This window comes from Sciurus carolinensis, chromosome 4, assembly GCF_902686445.1.
Source record: "Sciurus carolinensis chromosome 4, mSciCar1.2, whole genome shotgun sequence".
Classification (NCBI taxonomy): domain Eukaryota; kingdom Metazoa; phylum Chordata; class Mammalia; order Rodentia; family Sciuridae; genus Sciurus; species Sciurus carolinensis.
Window position 1 is genome coordinate 167,408,361 of NC_062216.1, and position 25,351 is coordinate 167,433,711.

The 25,351-nt window shown below is 42.3% G+C and overlaps 1 protein-coding gene and 1 long non-coding RNA gene across 7 annotated transcripts in view; one reads left to right on the forward strand and one right to left on the reverse strand.

The window, feature by feature from the left end:
- The window catches only part of LOC124981901 (uncharacterized), a 24,842-nt gene extending 3,532 nt beyond the window's left edge, over nt 1-21,310 (forward strand). Inside the window, exons 2-8 of one of the 4 annotated variants that reach the window (XR_007108124.1) lie at nt 5,091-5,213; nt 6,805-7,189; nt 7,470-7,544; nt 15,956-16,064; nt 16,172-16,355; nt 16,809-17,184; nt 20,965-21,310. This is a non-coding gene — a long non-coding RNA (uncharacterized LOC124981901). Of the gene's footprint in view, nt 1-5,090; nt 5,214-6,804; nt 7,190-7,469; nt 7,545-15,955; nt 16,065-16,171; nt 16,356-16,808; nt 18,687-20,964 lie in introns of those variants that run through there. The other 3 variants (XR_007108123.1, XR_007108125.1, XR_007108126.1) reach the window with 3 other exon arrangements.
- A 400-nt stretch (nt 21,311-21,710) lies between these two features.
- Dmc1 (DNA meiotic recombinase 1) overlaps nt 21,711-25,351 on the reverse strand; it is a 36,732-nt gene continuing 33,091 nt past the window's right edge. For all 3 annotated transcript variants that reach the window (XM_047550374.1, XM_047550375.1, XM_047550373.1), the window contains one exon: nt 21,711-22,593. In XM_047550374.1, the coding sequence (XP_047406330.1) occupies nt 22,524-22,593 (70 nt within the window). In that variant the 3' untranslated portion in view covers nt 21,711-22,523. The remainder of the gene's footprint in view (nt 22,594-25,351) is intronic.

Consider the following 25,351-nt stretch of genomic DNA (forward strand, 5'->3'; position numbering starts at 1 on the left):
GTGGGTTTTGTTTTGTTTCGTTCTGGTACTGGGGATTGAACCTGGGGGTGCTTAACCACTGACCCACATCCCCAGCCCCTTTTTATTATTGTATGAGAGTCAGGGTCTCACAGAGTTGATTAGGACCTCACCTAAATTGCTGGGGCTGGCTTTGAACTTGTGATCCTCCTGCCTCAGCCTCCCAGGCCACTGGGATTACCGATGTTGTGCCATGCCCAGCTCCGCAAGGTTTTGACATTTCACTGTTGACATTTGGGATGGACGATTTCTTGGGTGGAGGGATATCCCAGGCATCATAAGACGTTTAGCAGCATCCCTGGCCTCTACGCTCTAGGTGCCAGTGGAATCTTCCACCTCTCCCGAGTCATGGCAACAAAAGCATCTCCAGACACTGCCCTGTCTCTCTGGGGTCATACTGAGAACCAAACTGAGACCCAGTTCTGTGGGATTGCTCGGCTGCATGACCTCCCTGCGGCATCAGAGAATCAATCTTGTTCTTTGGATCGTGGTTTTCTGCAGATGTCTTTTGCCTTTTGAAGACTCCACCTACCAACACCACTGCCATTATTTATTGTTTATTATTAGAGCAATACAATTTATACTCAAGACTTAACTTTCAACCACTAAGAGAATGACTCCTTTTGTTTAGGTTTTAAAGCAGAGCTTTTGTTTTTAAGCTATTTTTACTGTGAACCATCAAATTCCGGACATATATCTATGCATTTTCCACAATTCTGCAATTTTAGTCATTTAAGCTCACTGAATGTGAGGTGTGGGTGCCCCTGATTCTATCTTAATGGACCCTTGTTGGTTCTGGTATCTTGATTCATTATACCTGAGGTACAGGCATAATGATGTACTTAGTCAACAAGGCCACCCTAAAGCAGAAACATCAAACTGCGGGACACAAGGGCGTGTAGGGAACAGAGAGCCTTTGGGAATCTGTTTCTAGAACTTGAACTTTTCTTTTTAATGGCACTAAGGATAGAAAGTGCCTCTCCTATGCTAGGCAGATGTTCTAGGTTCCCAGCCCTGGAGCTTAGAAGCGTTCATATATTCCCTTTTCTGAAATTGATATGACTCAGAAATTTGTTCACAATTGCACCCTCCCACTTTACAAAAGTATTTTTGTTCTACTCAAAATCTCAACTGTTGGGTTTCGTCATGGGTATAATAGTCTCCAAAGGGCCACATACAGAGATAAAACACAGTATTGACGGGAAAGAATGATTCTAAGTAGTTGGTGACATTCTTTTGTAATAAGTATTCCAGTTCTTTGTTCCCAACAAAATGGAAGGAGGATCATGTGGATTTTCAGCAGATAGATTAGAAATAACTTCTTAAAATAGAATACTGAATTTTTGGCATATAAATTGGAAGATTGGAGAATTGAGTGACATAACTACAACAACTCTCATTCTAATCCCACTTACTAAATTATTTGATCAATATTTCTCACAGCTTTAAAATTGGAAGGAAAAAATAGTCAAAAGTAAGTCTATGGATACAGGACCTATTGTTTCTTAATTCCACCCCCCCCCCTTTTTTTTTTTATAAGAATGGCATTTCCAATAAAAATGTACTTCTAGGGGCTGGGGTTGTGACTCAGTGATAGAGCACTTGCCTCATGTGTGTGAGGCTGGGTTTGATCCTCAGCACCACATAAAATAAATAAATAAAGGTATTGTGTCCATCTACAACTAAAAAGTTTTTTAAAAATGTACTTCCTAAGCCCCGGGCTGTGGCACACACCTGTAGCCCAGCCACTCAGGAGACCGAGGCAGGAGGATCACAAGTTTCAGGCCAGCCTGGGCAGCTTAGCGAGACCCTATCGCAAAATAAAAAAATAAATAAATAAATAAAAAATAAAAGAGGCTCATGATGGGGGTTGCTTGAGAACATTCTGTGGCCCCATGACCTGCAACTCAGCTCTGATAAATTCCATAGTTTGCCATTCAGGCCTTCCACAATCTGGCCTCAACCTCTCGCAGCCCATGCTTCAGCAAATCTCCGCTCTTCTCTATTCCTCACGCACATTTTTAAATGTTCCCAACTTCTGTGATTTTGGTTAGTCCCTCTCCATGCTAAAAAACAGGCTGACTTGGAGAGGAGGTGTAGCTCAGAGTTAAAGCACTTGCCTGGCATGTGAGAAGGCCCTGAGTTTGGTCACAGGACCACCCCTCCAAAACAAATTGATTCAAAAGTGATTTTCCATCCATTGGCATTGAGAGGCATTAATAACTTCCCATCGGAAAACATTTTTTCAGTTCTCATAGGTAACTGAGAAGCTCTTATACACACACACACACACACACACACACACCACACAACCAAGGTAAGAAGAGGTTCAGACTACACAGCTCACTGGGGATGAAAATATTCATAATTAAAATGGCAGAATGACTCACAAGCATGAAGATGCACTGTTAATACATCTCAAGGACTGAATCAGAAGGGGGATTATAATTAACAAGGTGTGACAAATCCTGCAGTCACACGAAGCATGGTCTCTCTCTGGCACGCGCGGAAGCACAGGATGACACAGCCACCCTGCCCTTTGCCTCAGCAATGGATTTTTTTTTTTTTTTTTTTAATTTTGCACTGGGGTTGAATCCAGTGTGCTCTACCACTGAGTTGCATCCCCAGCCCATTTTATTTTTTGAGACAGGATCTTGCTGAGTTGCTGAGGCTGACCTGGAACTTGCAATCCTCTTGCCTCAGTCTCCGAGTAGATGGGATTACAAGCATGAGCCACCACACCAGGGACAATGGACCTGGGTAGGACAACAAAAGCTTTTTTTGCTGACAGAAAACATTGTTATGATATCCTAGCTGCCTTTAAGTGCTGGGGTCCCTGATTTCTGTTCCATAGAACTAGTACTGCCACTAGCACGTGGTAGAGGGTTTGCTTAACGGAGGCACCACTCGTAGCCCTGGAGTGCCAAGGCCCACTGCAAGATGGACTCCACTGGAGAACATGGACAGTGGGATGCAGCCAGAGCTGGTTCCCGGCCTATAAAAGAAAAACAGATGTTCAGCAAGTCGGAAGACATGGGTGAAGCCTTCTTTAGATTCCTCGTTCCCTGGTTTCTCCATCCTGCCTCATACCTACACTGCCGCCCGCTACACCCTCTGTGGCCCAGGCTGCAGTGAGTCCCTGGGTTGTCCAGTAGCTGAAGTCCACACCCGGCTGACTTCACTGACTCCTGCCTGGCTGCTAGAATAGAAACGACTTATCACAGGCATGGACTGGCCAAAGGCAGAGTGAGCAGATCCATTTTCTGTTCTAGAGAAGCCAGAGAACTGACCCATGCTAACTGTGGGGGTCAATCATTGTAGCCAGGCCCCTCTGCTCCATCACCTGCAGGGCTCCAGGTTAACACTGTGTAACTGGTTTCTGGTGCTGGGGAGGCCCTGACAGTCCCCTGCCTTGCTGCAGGGAGGGCTTGCTCTTGGCCTTAGATCACAAGTCTTTCTCTTTCCTGAAGAGCAGGGGATTGGGAAAAGTTTGCCTTCACAGACAGGAATGCGGAGAGGAGTTTCGGGCTAACACTGATTCCTTAGTAGCTAAGAAGGAGTCAGAAGGGCAGTTTCCTGGTTTCCAGAGATTCCTTTGTGTTCCCCAGGGAGAAAAAGGGGTGTTGATCCGACAGGGACCAAATGGAGAGCAACAGAGTTGGCAGCGACCTGCTGAGGAAGAGAATGGAGAGGAGAACTGTTCATAAAGTGTCTTGTCATAATCAATTATACTTTAGAAATACATATGTAACACAGTAGCCCCCACTCGTCAAGGGTTTTCTGGCCATGGATTCAGTTACCCATGGTCAATTGTAGAAAATTCCAGAAATAAACAGTTCCTAAGTTCTAGATTTCATCTAGTGTGATGAAATCTCATGCCATCCTGCTCTGCCCTGCCAGGTGTGAACCAGCTCTTTGTCCAGTCGTCCATTCTGTATGTACCACGCACCTGACAGTCACTTTGTAGTCGTCTCAGTTATCTGTCATGGTATCACACCACTGCGTCCTAGTAACCCTTATTTTACTTAACAATAGTGCACAGGAGTAATGATCTTGGCAATTTATTTTATAGTATATTGTTATAATTGTTCTGTTCTTTGTTTTTCTACTTTAAAATAAGTGTTCTGTTTATTATTGTTGTTAGAGTACCTAATTTAAAAATCACGCTTCCTCATGATCGGTATGTGTATCGAGAGGAAACAGTAAATTGAGGGTTCAGTACCCCCGTAGTTTCAGGCATCCATTGGGAGTCTTGGAATGGACGCCCCACAGATGAGGGGAGACCACTGCAATGTGAACAAGGACAGGCTGGCACCAAAAATCAGTACGTGAGGACGAAGAGCGCAAACACCGACAGGTCAGGTGAACACCAGCTGGTGTCTCTAGGATGTTCCATCACGAGAAGTGAAGTGTGGTGTTTGAATAATTTTGATCACAGACACAAAAGAGAGTTTGCACATATTTGGAGGGTTATCTCTGAGGAAGGACTGTGCCAAACAAATCCACCCACCACACTCACACCCACTCCCCTGATCTGGGGGCAGTTCAGACTGGTACTGGGTGGAAATGAGGCAGAGTCAGAGGGAGGACTTGGCTCTTGTATAAATATGTGAGTCCAGGCATGTGTGAGAATTTGCGGGGGTACTGTGGTTCCCCTTGGAACTAGCTATTGCTCAGAGTATGTGAGAGTGTCCACATAAAATAGTTACCCTGGGGACACAGATTCAAGTTACTTTGAATGACATGTTTGTTCCATGTTCCATATTCATGGGAAGAGGTTTTATGAACTTTTATAGTCACAGAACAAGTCATAAATTAATACATTTACCAACTACACCAGGAGCATCAGGTAGGCCGCTGCAGCAAGGCTAGGACACCACAGCAGGCTCAGCGTTAGGTTTGGTGGGGCTTGGGGTCTGCTAAGCTTAGCCATATCTATATTCAAGAAACTTATTCATCAGTCCTGAGAATGTTAGGTCAGATACAGAAATGAAGACAAATGGCTACTCAGGAGCCTCACATGACCCAGGGCAATGTTGGCTCTTGACCTAAGACATTCCATCTCTCCACAGTCCCTGTCACCAGGCTAACACCCTCTCAAATCCAGAAAAGCAGTCCTCCTTGCTTTTCCAGACTAGACATCCAGCGGGCCAGCATGCAGACTTCCAGGACCTTGGCTGCTGTTGTGAAGACAGGTACAAAATGGAACCAGGCAAAACGAGTTGGTTTCAGACATAAAGGACCATGTGGACCCGCTGTTCACCCCACATCCACTGCCAACTAGCTCACTGTGATATACAGGCCCTGCCCGGTACATGGTGGTAGAGTCAGCCTCTGACCCTGAGTGCAACAGGCTCATACAAGGATGGAAAGAAAGCCCCCTCCCCAAGAAGTCATAAATAATCCTACTTGTAACTAAAGTATGCCCCTTTCTTCCCTCACTCTTTGTTTTATTTTAATTTATTTATTTTGGTATTGGGGGTTTATCCCAGGGATACTTTACCACTGAGCCGTATCCCCTTTTTAATCATTTTTTTTTTTTTTTTTAAATTTTGAGACAAGGTCTTACTAAATTGCTGAGACCTTGAACTTGTGATCCTCCTGTCTCAAGCCCCTGAGTTACTGGGATTACAGTTGTACCACTGCAACTGGCCCCTCACTCTTGAAATGTACCCTCACCCTTCAGGGAGAAGCTGAGAGTCGCTTCTCCTGGTTTCTCCTTTATTTGCACGGGAGGCTCTTGGTTTTGTTATTGAGCCCATGACTCCAAGAGGGAAAAGAACCCAGTTTGGGTCAAAAATTGGTAGCATCACAATCTGGTGTGGGGGCACACACCTGTAATCCCAGCTAGTGGAGAGACGGAGGCAGGTGCATTGCAAGTTTGATGTTCGGGCAACTTAGTGAGAACTTGTCTCAATAAAAAATTTAAAAAAGGGGGGGCTGGGGAGATAGCTCAGCTGGTAGAGTGCTTGCCTTGCAAGCACAAGGCCCTGGGTTCAATCCCCAGGACTGAAAAAAAAAAAAAATTTAAAAAAGGGTCTGGGGAGTGTTGCTCAGTGGTGGAGTGCTTGCATGAAGCCCTTGGTTCAATCCCCAGTACCTTCCAAATAATAAAAATAAAAATAAATTGATAGCATCAGGCTGTTCTAGTCAGCCAAGGTCAAGCAGTGTGCAGAGCTTTAATGTGGACGCAGCTGCTTCGGTTCAGTTCGGCAGGCCTGCTGCAGTCACAGCACAGAGCAGCTGTTGGAGTGGGAGAGGAGGAAGGGGGCTCCTTTGGCAGTACTCGTCATCTGTGGTGCTCAGGACAGGCTTTTTGCTGTTTGCCACAGAGTGGGGAAGACACTTGGGGAAGCAGGTGGAGGAGAGGTTGACCACAGCCACCATGAATTACCTGGGTCCAGAATGCCTCCTCAAGACAGTGGGAATGCCCAGGGCACCTGGTCAGGTGCACCCTTGCTCTGTAGGACTTAACCACAATTGCAACTGGTTATTTGGGTGACTATTCCTGCAACTCCATGTCCTGGGCATGTCTTGATTAGTCACACCTGTGTCCATTGTACCTGGTGTCCCAATAGTGGCTGAAGGCAAGGCAAAATTCTGTATTAGAGATACATATATCTATATAGTGTAAGAAGGAAGACAGGCGCGGGGACATTTGACAACGAATTTAGAGAATGAACAATTCTGTGGGGAAGGTGGTTTACTCCTAGAGGAAGTTCAGGGGTCTTTAACTGCATTGGTGAAGTTTTACTTCATGTGACGTCCACTGCTCATTTGTGCCAGGGCTGTGGGTAGTCCAAAGACAGTACCCCGAGACGGCGTGCAAGATATAGGACTTCCTGAGTAAGCTTACAAGGGACCAGTGGTGACCGGCTGAGAAGATACCACCTCTGTCCCTCAAGGCGTTTCCTCCCACGGTGGCCAGCTGGAGAAGTGGCACGTATCCTTTCCATGGTGCCCTCAGCTCTGCACCAGTTGCCGCTAAGAGGGGGGTGTTATATGTTAGGCTGCAGAAGCAGTGGTATTATCCACATTGGCTTGCTCAGGCTGCTTGTGTGACCAGCATCCCCAGGAGCAACTGTCCTGCCATACATGCAAGAAGTTAGCTTCTACAGAGCTGGCTTGCCTGGTTCCCAGCGTGCACAGGACAAAGCCAGTGTCCTCCAAGGTAAGAGGTATCCGCACGTTCCAGCCCAGGCATGTTCCCTTAACTTGGGCAGATTTTGGGAATCGGAAAGGGGCATTTAGGGACATGGTGATTTACTGTCCCCTTAAGGTCTCTATGCTTCACAAGTATTGACTATTTTTATACCGTTGTGTCTTATATTCTTCATAATATATTTAAAATATACATATGAATGAGTGAAAGAGGATGCATGTAGCAGGAGCCCATTAATCATTCAAGATTTTCCCCAAGCAGCCTTTTATTTATTTATTTATTTTTTCAGGAAGCAGGGCTTCATTCTGCAACATGGAGGAAACCTGCTTTCCCACCTGCCCAGACGTAAACTGTTACGACTCAGGTACTGGCCAGAAGTGCCCCTTGTGGACAGGGTTCTAAAGACAAAGCAGAGCCAGAAAATTCTGAGCTTTCTTCCCATAAACACACCATATCGCCATTTACAGGATTCATATACCATATATATGAGTTTCAGAATTTTATACTGGTATCAAAAATTATACTCAAAATTTATCACTAAACTAACCTGTATTATATTTTTCCCCTCTGACTAATTTCTTTGCGAGTATCTTCACTGTCCCGAAGACTTCCACTTCTTCTTTACTTGGTGCATACGCCTCCTTATCCTTCTTAGGTTCTCTGCGCCTCTCTGGCACCTCGAGTGACCCTCCGCTCAGATTCCCTCCACCAGCCAGGCTGCATGCCGGCTTTCCCGACCCGACACCTGCAGTCTGGACTTGTGGCTGTCCTTTCTCGTGCTAGATCCTCATGGGGACTGCCAAGCCTTTCTCCCTCGCTTCCTCCTCCGCTGTGTGAGGCTGGGAAATCTGATCTGTCGTCCAAGATCTCAAGCACTCTCTCTTCCCTGACTTGCCCCTCGATGCGGGTTTATCGTCTCCGCCATCTGGCTTCCGTAGCTCCATCTCCTGGGAGGTTTTCATGGGCTTCTTCTCCTTTTTATTTGTTTCTAATTGGTTCTACATGACAGGAGAATGCATTTTGACACATTGCACCACAAATGGAGCATGACCTCTCCTTCCTCTGACTGTGCATGGTGCTGAGTACACCCAGTAGTGTGATCATGCATGTACATAGGGTGATAATGTCCCATCCCCATCCACCGTCCTTCCCGTCCCACCGCCCCACCCCTCCTCTCACTCCCCTCTGCACAATCCAAGGTTCCTTCATTCTTCCCTCCTCCCTCCCCCCCTATGGATCAGCATCCACTTATTAGAGAAAACATTCGGCCTTTGGCTTTTTGGGATTGGCTGATTTCACTTAGCATGATATTCTCTAGTTCCATCCACTTACCTGCAAATGCAATAATTCATTCTTCTTTAAGGCTGAGTAATATTCCATTGTGTATATGTACCACATTTCTTTATTCATCATCTGTTGAAGGGCATCTAGGTTGGTTCCATAGTTTAGCAACTGTGAATTGAGCTGCTGTGCTCAATTGATGTGACTACGTCACTGCAGTATGCTGATTTGAAGTCCTTTGGGTATAAACCAAGGAGTGGGATAGCTGGGTCAAATGGTGGGTCCATTCCAAGTTTTCTGAGGAATCTCCATACTGCTTTCCAGAGTGGTTGCACCAATCTGCAGTCCCACCAGCAATGTATGAGGTGTACCTTTTCCCCACATCCTCTCCAACATTTATTGTTGCTTGTATTCTTGATAACTGCCATTCTGACTAGAATGAGATGAAATCTAGAGTAGTTTTGATTTGCATTTCTCTTATTGCTAGAGATGATGAACATTTTTTCATATGTTTGTTGGTTGACTGTATTTCTTCTTCTGTGAAGTGTCTGCTCAGTTCCTTAGCCCATTTGGTTGGGTTATTTGTTTTCCTGGCGTTAAGTTTTTGAGTTCTTATATATCCTGGAGATTAGTGCTCTGTCTGAGGTGTGTGTTGTAAAGATGTTCTCCCATTCTGTAGGCTCTGTCTTCACATAATTGTTTCCTTTGCTGAGAAGAAGCTTTTTAGTTGAATCCATCCCATTTATTGATTCTTAATTTTACTTCTCAAGCTTTAGGAGTCTTGTAAGGAAGTCAGGTCCTAAGCCAACATGGTGAAGATCTGAGCCACTTTTTCTTCTAGTAGGCACAGGGTCTCTGTTCTAGTGCCTGTCTTTGATCCACTTTGAGTGATTTTTGTGCCAGGTGAGAGACAGAGGTTTAATTTCATTTCATTACATATGGCTTTCCAGTTTTCCCCAGCACCATTTGTTGAACAGACCATCTTTTTTTCCAATGTATGTTTTTGGCGCCTTTGTCTAGTAAGAGATAACTGTATTATGTGGGTTGTCTCTGTGTCTTCTATTTTGTACCACTGGTCTACATGTCTATTTTGGTCCCCAATACCATGCCGTTTTTGTTACTGTTGTTCTGTAGTATAGTTTGAGATCTGGTATTGTGATGCCTCCTGCTTCACTCTTCCTGATAAGGATTGCTTTGGCTATTCTGGGTCTCTTATTTTTCCAAATGAATTTCATAATTGTTTTTTCTAGTTCTATGAAGAATGTCATTGGCATTTTAATAGGAATTGCATTAAATCTGTATAATACTTTTGGTAGTATAGCCATTTTGACAAAATTAATTCTGCCTATCAAGGGCATGGGAGATCTGTCATCTCCTAAGGTCTTCTTCAATTTCTTTCTTTAGTGTTTTGTAGTTTTCATTGTAGAGGTCTTTCACCTCTTTTGTTAGATTGAATCCCAAGGTTTTTTTTTTTTTTTTTTTTTTTTTTTTTTTTTTTTTTTTTTTGAGGCTATTGTGAATGGGGTAGTTTTCCTAATTGCTCTTACAGTGGATCATCACTTATGTATAGAAATGCATTTGATTGAGGGGTATTGATTTTATATCCTTCTACTTTGCTGAATTCATTTATGAGTTCTAGAAGTTTTCTAGTGGAATTTTTGGATCTTCTAACTATAGAATCATGTCATCAGCAATAGTGATAACCTGAGTTCTTCTTTTCCTATTCATATCCCTTTAATTTCTTTCATCTGTCTGATGGCTCTGGCAAGAGTTTCAAGGACATTGTTGAATAGAAGTGGTGAAAGAGGGCATCCCTGTCTTGTTCCAATTTTTAGAGGAATGCTTCAATTTTCTCCATTCAGAATGATGTTGGCTTTGGCTTAGCATAGATAGCTTTTACAATGTTAAGGTATGTTCCTAATATCCTTAGTTTTCTAGTGTTTTGAACATGAAGAAGTGCTGTTTTTTTGTTTTTTGTTTTTTTTGGGATTGAACTCAGGAGCACTCGAACCACTGAGCCACATCCCCAGTCCTGTTTGTATTTTATTTAGAAACAGGGTCTCACTGATTTGCTTAGTGCCTTGCTTTTGCTGAGGCTGGTTTTGAACTCACAATCTTCCTGCCTCAGCCTCCTGAGCTGCTGGGATTAAAGGTGCGTGCACTGTACCTGGCAAGGTGCTATATTTTGTCAAATGTTTTTTCAGCATCTATTGAGGTAATCATATGGTTCTTGTCTTTAAGTCTACTGATGTGATGTATTATGTTTATTGATTTCTGTATGTTGAACCAACCTTGCATTCCAGGGATGAACCCCACTTGATTGTGGGGGCACTATCTTTTAAATATGTTTTTGTATGCTATTTGCCAGAATTTTATTGAGAATTTTTGCATCTATGTTCATGAGGGATATTGGTCTGAAGTTTTCTTTCCTTGATGTGTCTTTGTCTGATTTTGGTATAAGGGTGATACTAGTCTCATAGAATGAGTTTGGAAGAGTTCCCTCCTTTTCTATTTCATGGAATAATCTGAGGAGTATTGGTGTTAATTCTTTGATGGTCTTCTAGAACTCAGCTGAGAATCCATCTAGTCCTGGCTTTTCTTGATTGGTAGACTTTTGATGGCATCTTCTATTTCATTGCTTGAAAGTGATCTATTTAAATTGTATATGTCAGGCTGGGGTTGTGGCTCAGTGGTAGAGTGCTTGCCTAGCACATGTGAGGCACTGGGTTTGATCCTCAGTAACACATAAAAATCTTAAAAAAGGTATTGTGTCCATCTACATCTAAAAATATTTTAAATAAATAAATAATAAATCGTGTATGTCATCCTGCTTCAGATTGGGTAGGTGATATGTCTATAGAAATTTGTCACTAAGAGATTTTCTATTTAATTTGAATATAAATTTTCAAAATAGTTTCTAATTATCTTCTGTATATCAGTAGTGTCCATTGTGATATTTCCTTTTTCATCACAAATTTTAGAATTTGAGTTTCTCTTTCTCCTCATTAGTGTAGCTATGGGTTTATCCATTTTATTTATTTTTTTCAAAGAACCAATTTTTTGTTTTGTCAATTTTTTCAATTGTTTCTTTTGTTTCAGTTTCATTGATTTCAGCTCTGATTTTAATTATTTCCTGCCTTCTACTGCTTTTGGTGTTGATTTGTTTTTCTTTTCTAGGGCTTTGAGATGTAATGTTAGGTCATTTATTTGTTGACTTTTTATTCTTTTAATTTATGAGCTCAATGCAATGAACTTTCCTCTTAGCACTACTTTCATAGTGTCTCAGAGATTTTGATATGTTGTATTAGTATTCTTATTTCCCTCTAAGTATTTTTTATTTTCTCCCTGATTTCTTCTGTTATCCACGCATCATTCAATAGCATGGCTTTTAGTCTCCAGGTATTGGAGTAGCTTCTATTTTTAATTTTATCATTGATTTCTAATTTCATTCCATTATGATCTGATAGAATGTGGGGTAGTATTTCTATTCTTTTGTATTGCTGAGCGTTGCTTTGTGGCATAACAGTCTATTTTAGAGAAGGATCCATGTGCTGCTAAGAAGAAAATTATTTGCTGATGATGGATGAAATACTTTATATATGTCTGTTAAGTCTAAATCATTGATCGTATTATTTAGTTCTATAGTTTCATTGTTTAGTTTTGTTTGGAAGATCTATCCAGTGGGTGAGAGAGGTGTGTTAAAGTCACTCAGTATTATTATGTTGTGGTCTATTTGGCTCTTGAATTTGAAAAGGGTTTGTTTGATATATGTAGATGCTCCCTTGTTTGGGGCATATATATTTACGATTGTTACTTCTTGTTGATGTATGATTCCCTTAAGCAGTATGAAATGTCCTGCTTTGTCCCTTCTGACTAACTTGGTTTGAAGTCCACTTTGTCCGATATAAGGATGGAAACCCCTACTTGTTTACGCAACCCATGTGAGTGATAATTTTTTCTTCAGTTTGTGGATGTCTTTTCCTAGGAGGTGAGTCTCTTGAAGATAGCATATTGTTGCATCCTTTTTTAAAATCTAATCTGCCAATCCAAATCTTTTGATTGATAAGTTTAGGCTATTAACATTCAAGGTTATTTTTTTAAACATTTTTTAGTTGTCAAAGGACCTTTATTTTATTTATTTTTTTATTTTTATGTGATGCTGAGGATTGAACCCAGTGCCTCACACATGCTAAGTAAGCGCTCTACCACTGAGCTACAACACCAGCCCCAGGGTTATTACTGAGGTATGATTTACATTCCAGTCATTTGGTTTATTTTGGTTTTTAACTTGACTTAGTATCTCCTTTGATTGACTTTTCCTTTAGTGTATTTCCTTCCTTTGCTGGTTTTCAATTTTTTTTTTTTTTCAATTCCTCCTCATGGAATATTTTGCTGAGAATGTTCTGTAGTACAGGTTTTCTAGTTGTGAATTTTTTTTTACTTTTGTTTATCACAGAGGGTTTTATTTTCATCTTCAATTCTAAAGCTTAATTTTTCTGGTTATCAAATTCTCCATTGGCATCCATTTTATTTTAGAGTTTGATATATGTTGTTCCAGGACCTCTTGGTGTTGAGGATCTGGTTTGAGAAATCAGCTGAAATCAGCTGAAATCTGAATTGGTTTCTTCCTATATGTAATTTGATTTTTTTCTCTCACAGCCTTTAAATCTCTATCCTTATTCTGTAAATTAGTCATTCTGATTATAATGTGCCTTGGTGTGGGTCTGCTTAATTTTGTACATTTGGGGTCCTGTAAGCCTCTTGTAGTTGATTTTCCATTTCATTCTCTAGATTTAGGAAGTTTTCTGATATTATGTCATTGAAAAGATTGTGCATTCCTTTGATTTGTATCTCCATGCCTTTGTCTATTCTAATAAATCTTAAATTTGGTCTTTTCATGTTATCCTGTATTTATTGGAAGTTCTGCTCATGGCTTCTTACCATCTTCTCTGTGCAGTCAGCTTTATTTTCAAGGGTATATATTTTGTCTTCATTGTCTGAGGTGCTATCTTCCGAGTGGTCTAGTCTTGGTGATACTTTCCATTGAATTTTTAATTTGGTTTATTGTTTCCTTCATTTCAAGGATTTCTGCTTGGTTTCTTTTTATAATATCTGCCTCTTTATTGAAGTGATCTTTCGCTTCTTGTATTTTCTCTCCGATACCATCTTTTATTTTAAAGATCAATCTAACTATGTATTTTCTCAGCTCCTTCTCTGACATTTCTTCTCCTGTGTTGCCTATGGATTCTATTGTTAGAGCATCTTGGTTTGTTTGAGGTGCTTTGTTCCCTTGTTTTCATGCTTTTTTGTCTTTTCATCTAGTGGTGTGGAGCTGAGGCAGTACAGATTCTACCCTGTAGTCTTGTAGTGTTCCTGAAGCTTCCAGTACCTCACCTTTAAGGGGGACACCAATGTTAACAGCACCCAATGCAAACAATACAGCACCTTAAACCAAATGGCTCCTATTAAGGTGTCTACAGTTTTGTTGCAATAAACAGAAATGAGGTGTCGATTATTGTCTTCGATATAAATAGTAAATTTGTTTAAAAGGGTTTACTGTTTGAAATAATGAACAATGAGGGAACAGAAGTAGTGTAAGATGTGATGTTTATAAGGGAGGAGAGAAGATAGAGGTAAAAATTTATAGTAAGAGTGAGGGAGGAATCAATAGAGGTTGTCCGTTAGCATGAGAGAAGTAAGAGAGTCCAGGGAGACAGGTGGGTGAGTAAAAAATACATAGATTAAAAATAATTAAAAATATATGAATATACAACAAAACTAATATACTATCCAGACATACCATTCCTCAATAAATTGATACATGAATAATATTTGGATTCAAGATGGTAGAGGTGTGAGAGGATGAAAAAAAAAAGAAGAAGAAGGAAAGTCTCAATGGAAAATTGAATGATTGCTTCCATTAATTTTCAAAAATTTTCTTAGCTTTCCTTCTCTGCTGATAGGTGGGGTTTTCTGAAGTTTGATGTTAACTCCAGGCTGATGGGTGCTGGACTGGTTGGGTGGGCGAGCCAATTGCAAGATGCCCTCACACCCTCTTCCAGTCTTGCCACCCATTGTAGCTGGCCCCTACTTCAGGACTCACTGAGCTGGAGAGAGCCTGGTTTTCTCCAGTTTCTTCGACCTGTGCTCCCCTGGGGAACTGCCCCTAGTCTCCAGCTTTCACAGGCTCGCCAGTCCCAGACTGACCCACGCAAACCCAGCTACAATCTGATGGACCTGGGCTTCGGCTTCCCCAGGCTCTGCCTTGCTGCGGTCCCAAGATCTCAGTGCCCTTCCAACTTGCAGGGAGACCACCAGGGATGCGCTCACACAAAGGAGTGACCCTGCAAAGAGGCAGCCAGATGACCACCACTAGCACATCTAGCAGAAAGACCTCAGGTGCAACCAGGTCTCCAGGTACCCCAATAAATCTCCAGGCTCTGACCAGTATCCCCAGACTGAGGCAGCTGTGCCCTGAGATGGTGGCAGTGGTGGCAGCAAACCTGCAGGCCCTAGTCTATGTCCCAAGATGGCGGCAGCTGTATGTAACCAAACCTGTGGGTACTATGACAATGAACTTCCAGGCAACAGTGGGCAGCAGGCAATCCCCTGGTGGTCTGCAGGCAGCCTGCTGGCTAACAGCAGACGATCAGTGGTGAGCAGCGGGGTGATGGGCAGGCACGAGGCAGGCAAATGGGCAAATGGCCGATGATACGTGGTGGTCAAAAAGTGGGTGATGTGCTGGCAGATGGCGGGCAATCATGGTGGACAAATGGGGGAGGTAAACAGCAGAGGATCGGTGGGTGGCAACGGCTGCCTCACAGAGAACCAGTATTTCCTCTGCTTGAATCCGAGTCACTGAGCGACAAGGAATGCCACCTCCTGCTAGTCCGCCATCTTGGATCTCCCAGGCTTCTAATTGCATGTTCACTGGACAACTTTCTTCACAAGTAACTTTCGCATCACATAAACTAGCTTCCTGAGGCCATGGGCTGTTCATTCGGGACCCTCTTCCACATCTGCTCTGCCTGACATTATGTTCCGTTCTTCACTGTCACTGTCATACTGGAATCCTCTCCTTAGCAGCTTGTATGAGCTCAGACTGAGACATCTTTCTAGACACTAGTGGGTACTGGGCACTAGACATGTTAAAGACTAGCCCTGGAGCCTGACCCTGAGACCTGGAACATTCACTGTCATGTGAGTCCTCTTGACAAAATTCAACTAGCCTGCCTGGGTTAGTTTTCTTCTCCCTGTGCCTGACTTCGCACTTACATTGTCTTAGAGATGTTATTTAAGTCTTTAAATCTTTTATTGCTACTTAACTTTTTAACAGTTTGTGCTCATGTTCCTGACCATTTTGTAAACTCTTGAAAGATAAACTCTCCCTACTCCCAAAGGGTCTAACCCAGTACCACTTATGCTGATGACCTCCAAGCACCCAGACTTCCTGGGATCCAAACACTTGGGTGTCCCCTTCCACACCGTCTCTAGATGTGGTGACTTGCTCTGGCCAATGGGAAACAAGCAGAGATGGTGTCAGACAATATGGAGAGTGGTCCCTACCCTTTCGATCATCCCTGCGAAGACCCCAGATACATAGGTGAGGACATCTTAGAGCCTCCTGCAAGTCCACTGGCTGAATGCAGCCGCATGAGTGAGCTGTTTCCTGCCCTCTAAAAGAATGTTTTCCTTGTCTTTCTCTTAAAGGATATGAAGGTGGAACTGCTATTGCCATCTTTGACCATAAGGGGAGATTTTGGAGACTAAAACCAGCACACGAAGGATGGAAAAGTAAAGAGAAGAACCTTATAGGCCCTGCTAGATTAACAGCCCTGGGGCTGGTTGACTTCTGGCTTCTTACAGTGCTGTAGTACATTTCCTCATGGTGTAGGTACTTTGAGGGTTTGTTTTTTTAAATTACTTACAGCTGTAGGCATCCTAACAGATACGTTCATTAACCAACCCCTCCAGGACATGTACAAAATCTGAAATGACTTGCCATAGTATATAAAAGGCATTCAGTATATTTATGACAGATGAGAAAGTACAAGAAGACTGTGGTAGAGTCTGCTAGTTGCTTACCCCCAACCATTATCCCTTTTCTCCCTTTCCTCCTTGATAACAGAACTAACTCCAAATTTGGGCTGGGCCTCCTGTCTGGAACAAAAGACTATATTTTCCTGCCGTCTTGGTAGATAAGTATGGCCAACGAGCTGTAAGCACAAGTGCTGTGTGGGAGGGCTGCTGCTTCCCAGGAGCTGACTCAGCTGGAGGGAACGTTTTTAAAAACGTTTTGCCCTTCTGCCTTTCATTTTTCTTCTCCCAACTTTGCTTCTCTGGCTAGAGTTCCAGCTGCCATCTTAAGTCATGAGCTGCCCTTGAAGATGGAAGTCAAGAGCTAAGATGAGAAAGGCAGAAACCCGGGGTCCTGATGACCAAGTGGGCCACCCAGCAACTCTGGACTGCCTCGCTTCAGCTCTCTTTCCTAAGACAGAAAAATAAACCTCAATTGTGCATCAGACACTTTTACTTTGGAGTTTCCTCCTATATTCAGCTAAGTAAATCTCAACAAATAGTCTCTTGAACAACTTTCTTTTAAAACAGTGAAGACCCGTGGAGAAGAGAATATGAAGAGTATCAATAATGAGGAATGCCCAGTGAGCGTGGTTCAGCAAGTCCTCCTGTTTCCAGTCCCCTGAAGCAACTTTTGGGGTAAGCAGGTTGGTTTCTTGGTCAGAGTTCTGGATGGCAAGTAATAGCATCATCTCTGGTTAGCTGAAGTGGAGGGAAGTTTATCAGATGGACATCCAGGACACTGAGTTGGCAGGTGGCCAGAGAACAGCCTGGGAATGGCTGGGAGTTGAGCAACTCTGCAGCCTACCCTCCAGCCTAGCCGCAAGAACAGCCTGCTCGGGGCCGTCACCGCATGACCTCTAAATCATGCTCTTGCCACTGTCATTCAGTATCCTGTGTCTCAGGAAAGACGAAGTGATCTGGAGAGAGGTGACTTTTTAAAAGAAAGCCAGAGTGTTATTATGATGGAGAAATGGACACTAGAACCCTGAAGTGCAGCAGGAATCCAATCAAACAAGCCACACTCAGCCGGAGGCGGGACTGGCTGCAGCGGGTGTCAAGGGTCCATCCCTCTCCATGAAAGCTGGCCCTCGCCTTTCTCTCTCCGTCTACTTCATGGTCCTCTCTACTCTTTATTCTGAGCTTGAGACTTTCTGTTCTTGCTTTTTCTTTGCTCTTTGAAGAATTATTGAGCAGGAAAATTAGAAAGGGATGGTAGGGACCATCTATTTCCGCTTCTTTGTTTTTCCTAGAGATATACTTCCCCCAGGTCTTGACTACTACGTTATCGTTTCTTCAAAACCTGTATAAATTTTTAGTTGTGGATGAATCTTTATTTGCATGTGGTGCTGAGGATGGAGCCCAGTGCCTCACTCATGCCAGGCAAGCACTCCACCACTGAGCCACAGCCCCAGCTCCCAAGTTGCTGGTTTTTTCTTTTCCTTTCGTCCTGGTGTTGGAACCCAGGGCGTCAGGCACTTGTTGGCAAGTGCTCTGTCACGGAGCAGCACCACCAGTCCTTTGACTTCCATGTTTCTGACTCTAGTAAGTATTTAGTTCAGATTGTGTCTTGTTTACCCTGGTGTTTGGCCCTCGTCCGATTATACCTGATTCTTATGTTTTGGATTTAGCAGTGTATTCCCAAAATTCCTGTTGAAGTCCTCCACTCCCAACTTCAAAATACAACCTTATTTGGAAATAAGGTCTTTGCAGATGTAGTTAAATTCGTACAGGGTTAGGATATCACCCTATTCCAGTATGAGTGATGTCCTTATAAGAAGGGAAATTTGAACACAAAGCTGTGCACACAGGAAGAACGTCATGTGAAAAATGAAGGCAGAGATCCTGGTGATTCTTCTACAAGTCCAGGAATGCCCAAGAATGGCAGGTACCCTCCAGAAGCTAGGGAAAAAGCATAAAACCTATTTTTCACAGTCCTCAGAAGGAACCAAGTTTGATCTTGAACTTCTGGCTTCCAGAACTCTGAGACAATGCGTTTCTCAATGTTGTTTACTGCAGTGCGTGGCGCTTTGTTATGGCCACCTTAGCAAGCTCAGATGATAACCGTCTCAGGTGAAAGCCCTGGTCTTCCACTGTTCTTTGTTCCTCTTCATGAATCACTACTCTCTCTCCCAGGCTGCAGGACTTTGTCAATAACCACTTTTTTTTTTTTTTTTTTGGTGCTGGGGATTAAACCCAGGGCCTTGTGCATGTGAGGCAAGCACTCCACCAACTGAGCTACAGCCCCAGCCCCAGTAATCACTTTATGTTCTACTTCACACCAGACCTTAAGTATTGTTTGGAAATCTCTCTCCTGCCACTCAGCATACTGGAAACCATCCTATTTTTCTGCTACAACTCATTTCCACCTGCCTTTGGCTCTACTGAAAGTAAATGATAGTCACAGACTCTCTTGCTATTGCAAGCTCTAAGCAAATAGCCTCTGTCTGCTCTCTTTTTTCAAGGGTCAGATGCTGGGGATTGAACCAGCTTCACCACTGAATTACATCTCCAGTCCTTTTTATTTTTTGAGACAGTCTCGCTAAGTGGCTGAGGCTAGCCTCGAACTTGCGATCCTCCTGCCTCAGCCTCCCAAGTAGCTGCGATTACAGGCAGGTGCCACTGAGTCTGGCCTCTGTCTGTTCTCATTTGAGTGGTCTTCATTTATTTTCACAGAATGAATAATCTATGATGAAAAATATATGCTTTTTCTAGTGGGTTTCTAACATAGTGGGATGGTAGCGAGAGCTGCCTCAGCTATTCACTTGGGACTGCCTTTCCAAGAACAATGGCAGCAAAGAAACAAGCAAAGCAGGAGACAGCACGAGCAAGCAAGCGCTGCTGATGCAGTTTAAGATCCTGGCTCCACCTGTGCCTGAGATCAGCCCTTCCTCTGAGTTTTCAGTTTCTTAAGTCAATGAATTCCTGGTCTTGAACAGGCTAGTTTATGTGGCTTGCAACCCAAGGAACCCTGATCAATGAACTCTCTTTCTGAAAGTCCCACACCCCGACTTCCCTTAAAATATGGAGTCAGACTTCTTTTTATTGTCAGGTGGAGAGGGAGGATTGGGAAACACTGATGCTTCCGGCGTAAGTGAGAAAGTGAACTCCGGCCTACAGAAGTTCCATGGGCACCTGGTGATGCTCTTTTGGGGCCAGGTACTTGTGCAATTTGCAGTGTCCTCCCAAAGTGAGGTCTGAGATTAGAGCTTGTTAGTTCACGTTTGCATGCTCAGCCACTGTTCCTCAAGCAGGACATGTCAGAGTGGCGGGACCAGACAAGTTTCCAGTTTTGGCATCGGGCTGTACTGACTAGCCCTCCTCACAGAACTGCAGGCCTCAGTTGAACCCTGATTTCCAACCCTTTTGCCCACCTCTGGGTAAACTCACCAGAGTCAGGGTATCAGAATAACCACAAAAACTTGCTGGTTTTCAAATCTTGGGAGTTTTGTTTCCTTCTTCACCAAAGGACTCTGGGCTTCTATGCCAACTGGCCTACCCCCTCTTCAGGGCTGTCTACCAGAGACTCTCAAGGAAATGTTCAGGGGTTTTGTTTGTTTGTTTGTTTTGGTACCAGGGACTGAACTCAGAGGCACTTAACCGTTGAGCAGGGCTGTCTACCAGAGACTCTAGAGGAGATGTTCAGGGTTTTTGTTTGTTTGTTTGTTTATTTTGGTACCAGGGACTGAACTCAGAGGCACTTAACCGCTGAGCTGCATCCCCAGCCCTATTTTGTATTTTATTTAGAGACAGGGTCTCACTAAGAGGCTGAGGCTGGCTTTGAACTTTCAATCCTGCCTCAGCCTCCTAAGCTGCTGGGATTTCAGGTGTTGCCACCATGCCTGGCCTGGAGATGTTCAGTTTTTATTTAGGGTGTTGTTAAGACTATTCAAATTGTGTACTCACAGGATGGTCAGTCAGGTGTGGCCACAGGAGGAAACATAGGAAAGACTTATAGAAAAGAAAGTTTACACTTACCGATTTTAGAAAGGGGGTTACCACATGCCATTCAGGGTCACAGGAGACAACACCAAGGTGAAGACTGGAATGAGAGAAGAGCTTGGACTATGGCAGTTACTGAAATTTCTGAGGGAAGGCAGGGCAGGGCAGGACAGGGTTGGGTAACCGGTTTAGGATTGACCAGTTGGAATAATCTTGATGGGCTCTAAACTACAGGAATGGGCCCCAGTCGCCTGTCCCAGGACCTGGGATGATCAAGGCAGAGGAACAGCACACCCCCCCCCCCCCAGGGCTGGCTACAAATCAGGTAGTCTGCATATCAAAGACCCGCTCCCACCCCTGCAAGGTGGCCAGCCCCAGGAGCAGCAGTTACTCTCTCCCAGAAAGATTTTTTGAGATATCAAAATATACAGAAAATAAAAAATACAAACAAAGCATCAGGTAACAAAGTCTTCCCTTCCTTGTAGGACAAAAGCATGCCTTCCTCTGTGCATACCAGAAGTGTCCACTACAGTGATTTTGCAGGATACAAAAATTTGCTCCTACATGATCTTATCTCTGCTTTATTCAGAGAAGTAGCTTCTGTGGTTTAAAAAGAAGAAGGAAGAAGGAAGAGCCCTGCCTTTCCACCCTGCACTGGCGCAGTCTTCGCTAGGCTGCTCTTCTCTTTGTTTTCTGTTCCCAGCCTCTGGACCTCTGAATGCGCTGTCTCTCTGCTACCCTTCCTCTGCCATTTTTGGATTTCTAGTTTTCAAGGGTCAATCCAAGACCCCACTACTAATAAAATAAATATGTAATAATTTGCTCTCTTGTTTTCATAAAAATTAGTCTTTTCATTAGTGTACTCTCTCTATGAGTCAGGAACCTTCTTTCTTTGTATAGTCCTCAGCACTGAGCACTCAGGAACAACTAGTGAGCAAGTGACTTAATGGATAATCAAATAAGTTTTGTAGCAAAAAGTACTTTTAATACTTGAATTTTCATATATGTTAATGTAAAATAAAGATTAAGTCTGAAGTCTATAAAGATTTTTCTTGTATATATCATTAATATTTTAATTTTAAATATCATACAAATATTTTGACAGATTTTATTTTTTAACAATTACAAATAATAGTAGTCTTTTATACATTTCTAAAATTACTATTCAGAAATTTTAAATTTAACTTTAATGTTTAAAAAATATTTTGAATTTTCTACCCAAATCTTAAAATATAAAAATGATGCTACTTTTATCACCCAATATTGTAAATTTTTAGATTTTTTTATCTTCCCATGAGAATATGTATGCATCAGAAATACATTTTTTAAAAATAGTTTTTAGTTATAGATGGACACAATACCTTTATTTTGTTTATTTATTTTATGTGGTGCTGAGGATCGCACCCAGTGCCTCACATGTACTAGGCAAGTGCTCTACCACTGAGCCAAGGCCCCAGCCCCTACATTTTTAAAAGTAATTTCAACTTGTCCAAAGGTCAAATGATTTAAAATTTGGCTTAATTTAATGTTTTTTTCTGTTGCTATCAAGGTGAATATGTAGTTTGATAGTGTAAATTTTAAAAGTTTTTCTGGTCTATAAACATTATCTGCTTAACCATCTCCCTATTGTGGAAGAGCAGCAGTACTGTGCCCCAGGAAAATGTCAGAGGGGAAGTCTGCAGGAGAAGGGGAACTTTTTTAGCTCCCAGACCTTCAGCTTGCTTAGTGGCTCACTTGGAAAAGTAGAAGTGAAGCTATGTGGTGTCCCTTCCCCAACTAGTTTCTGATAGGGATAAACACACACACACACGCACCTACTATAAACAATTTAGGAATATATGTGTATATTCTTAAACTGACATGCAATGTATAGCTATATAATCAGGGACTTTTAAGATAAATATAAAATGTAACTCTTTTGCTGCCTTTCCTTTAATAACATGAAAAAAACAAATTCTTATTTCAAGATCTGAAATGCAAGACTGCTTTTCCATCTCTTCAGCTCCTAATAAGCACTGAGAAGCAATTTGCATCAATTCACCACCTACTCCTTGGCATCCCCAATTCCTCCAGCAGTTATTGCGAAGGTGGCTTCATTTTCAGGCATCTCAGGGCTAGCAGAATACAAGGGAACAGAAGTTTATAAAAAGCTTTACTTCTATAAATACTATATTCATGTCACAGGCATCCTGCTCCCATCAGTCTGAGTCTCCCGAGACATCACCGTGGGTACAGCTAAATGCGGACTACAAGAATTGACCTACAAGTATCATGCACCCTCACAAACATTTGTTAGCCAACTTCTACATATAAGGTTCTGAAAATCAAGAAAAATTACCCCAAACTTGGAAATAAGCAAAAGGGGTCACTGAGTTTCTTTCAGTGTAGTGTCAGGCATTGCCTAGATGGGCCTGAGGGGCCTGATTCTATAGGAGCGTGCACCTTTCTACTGACTAATGTAGGGGGAAACTGTAAAAGACTTTGAAATGATTTGGTTTGTTTGTTTTGTTTGAAGGTAGAGATTAGGTAGTGTACTTTAAGCGATGGATAAGGTTATTTCCCTCAGGAAATAGCAGAAGTGTCTCCTCTGAGGATAGCTACAGATAAGATAGGTCCTGCTGGACTAAAACTGAAATTGAGTAAGGCCTAAGTGTCCTTACAAAGCAAAAAAAAAAAATTTTTTTTTCAGTGTTGGGGATGAACCCATAGGGCCTCATGCATATGAAAAAAGTGCTCTACCACTAAGCTATCTCCCCAGTTCTTTAAATTTTATTCAGAGACAGGGACTCACTAAGTTGCTGCAATGAGTTTTGAACTTTTTTCTTTTTCTTTGCCTTTTTTTTTTTTTTTTTTGATGGTGGTACTGGGGATTTAACCCAGAAGGACTCTACTACTGAGCTGCATCCCCAGTCCAACACAGCCTTGCTAAGTTGCTGAGGATCTCACTAAATTGTCCAAGACTGTCTCAGCCTCCCAAATAGCTGGGATCCCAGGTATGCACCACCGTGCCCAACAAAAAATAACTTTTGGCTTTGGCTAAAAACCACTCAGTCAGCTACTTACAAATGGCAGAAAGTTAAACAAAAGCTCTCTCTAGAGACAGACAAGGAGCTGAAAAAAAGAGAGAAGCCACAGAAAGTAGTTGAACTATGGTTGATTTGTTTTGTTTTGTTCTGTTCTTAATAGAATCAGAATAGAATCAGAAGCAACTACTTCAGAAATTTGACCATCTGTATGCCTTTTCATTTTGTGATAGTTATTTAAACTTTGTTCTTACTTTGAACTCAGTAGAGTTCTTTGTTTTTAAAGTCTATTGATCTCAAATATGCTAAATGGATTTAAATAAGTGGGACTTTTGCAGTTTGCAGTGGCTCATGCCTGTTATCCTAGAGACTGAGGCAGGAGGACTGCAAGTTTAGCCAGTCTCAGAACTTAGTGAGACCCTATTTCAAAACATGACATAAAAAAAGATGTAGCCCAGTGGTCCCCCTGAACTCAATCTCCAATATTACCAAAACAGTGGGGTTTTTAATTGCTCATTTGAAAGTCTGAAAGAGAGAAAAATGTGTAATTGAAGGCCAGGGAGCTGGAGCAGTAACTACAGTGACATTCAAGGAAAAGGAGAATTGAGTTAATTCTTTTTTCTCTCTTTCTTTCAATGTGGGGATTGAACTCATGGTCTGGGACATGCTAGGCAAGTGCTCTACCACTGAACCAAACTCAGCCCAGACTAGATTAATTCCTACACACCTGGAAATTCTTCTGAGAACCCTTTCTGACCAATTCTTGAAGATTCTTTGTCCTCTTTAAGCAAAAAAAAAAAAAAAAAAAAATCTTTCTTTTATATCTGTTTAAAGGTAGTAGTTGAAGTCATAAGAGTAACTATAGGTTAACTATAGCTATCTAAATAGCTATTTCTTTTACACTATTTCTCAGTAAACTAAGAAGTAGTGATTAAATAATGATTTAAAATGATAGACATTCAGACAGTATAGATTCTAATTCTGGTCCTATCTTTTATTTGTTGTGTGATGTGTCATAAATATTCATTTGTTTTTCAGTAAGAAGATACTTATCAAGTACCTACTATATCCCTGTTATAGGCACTTGAGATCTATTAAGTGAAGGAAAAAATAGACAAAGATCCTTGCCCTTGTGGAATTTATATTTGGGGAAAGTAGAGAAATAAAACAAATAATGGACATAAAAAATTAACATGTGTGCTATGTTAGCAAATAAGTGCTATGGCGAAAGAAAGAGCTGAGTAAAGGAGGTGAGAAGTGTGCAGGCTGGAGGAGGTCAGCTGCAACTTGGAACTAGTAGGTTAAGACAGGCCTGTTGAAAAGGTAACCTTTGATCAAACCCTTGGAGTACATGAAGGAGATAAGCAGAGAGAGGGCTATGAGGTTGACATTGTCCAGGCAGAAGGAACAAGTGCAAAGATTCTAAGGTAGACTGTTCCTGGCATGCATGATTAGTGAACTTCGGAGTGCCTGTCTGATGAGGAGAAGCACAGCGAGCTAGCAGGAGAGTGGGAGCAACAGGGCCATCCATGGATTGCTGTGCCAACTGCCATGAGACTGGCTTTTGTTCTGAGTAGAGAGGAAACTACTGGCAGGGTTTAAGCAGAGGACAGATGCAATCTGCAGGTTTACAAAGGTTCACTCTGTCTTTTCTGTTTAAAACAGACTGGAGAGGGGCACTGTTTACCTAACTTCTTGAGGCCTTGGTTACCTCCTGTGTAATTTTTTTGGGTTAACAATCACTACCTCTTAGGGTGGTTGTTATAAATAATGAAATAGTATATATAAATCAGGAGCAAGGCCTAGCACATAGTAGCCACTCAGTGTTAGCTATCATTATTAGTGTTAT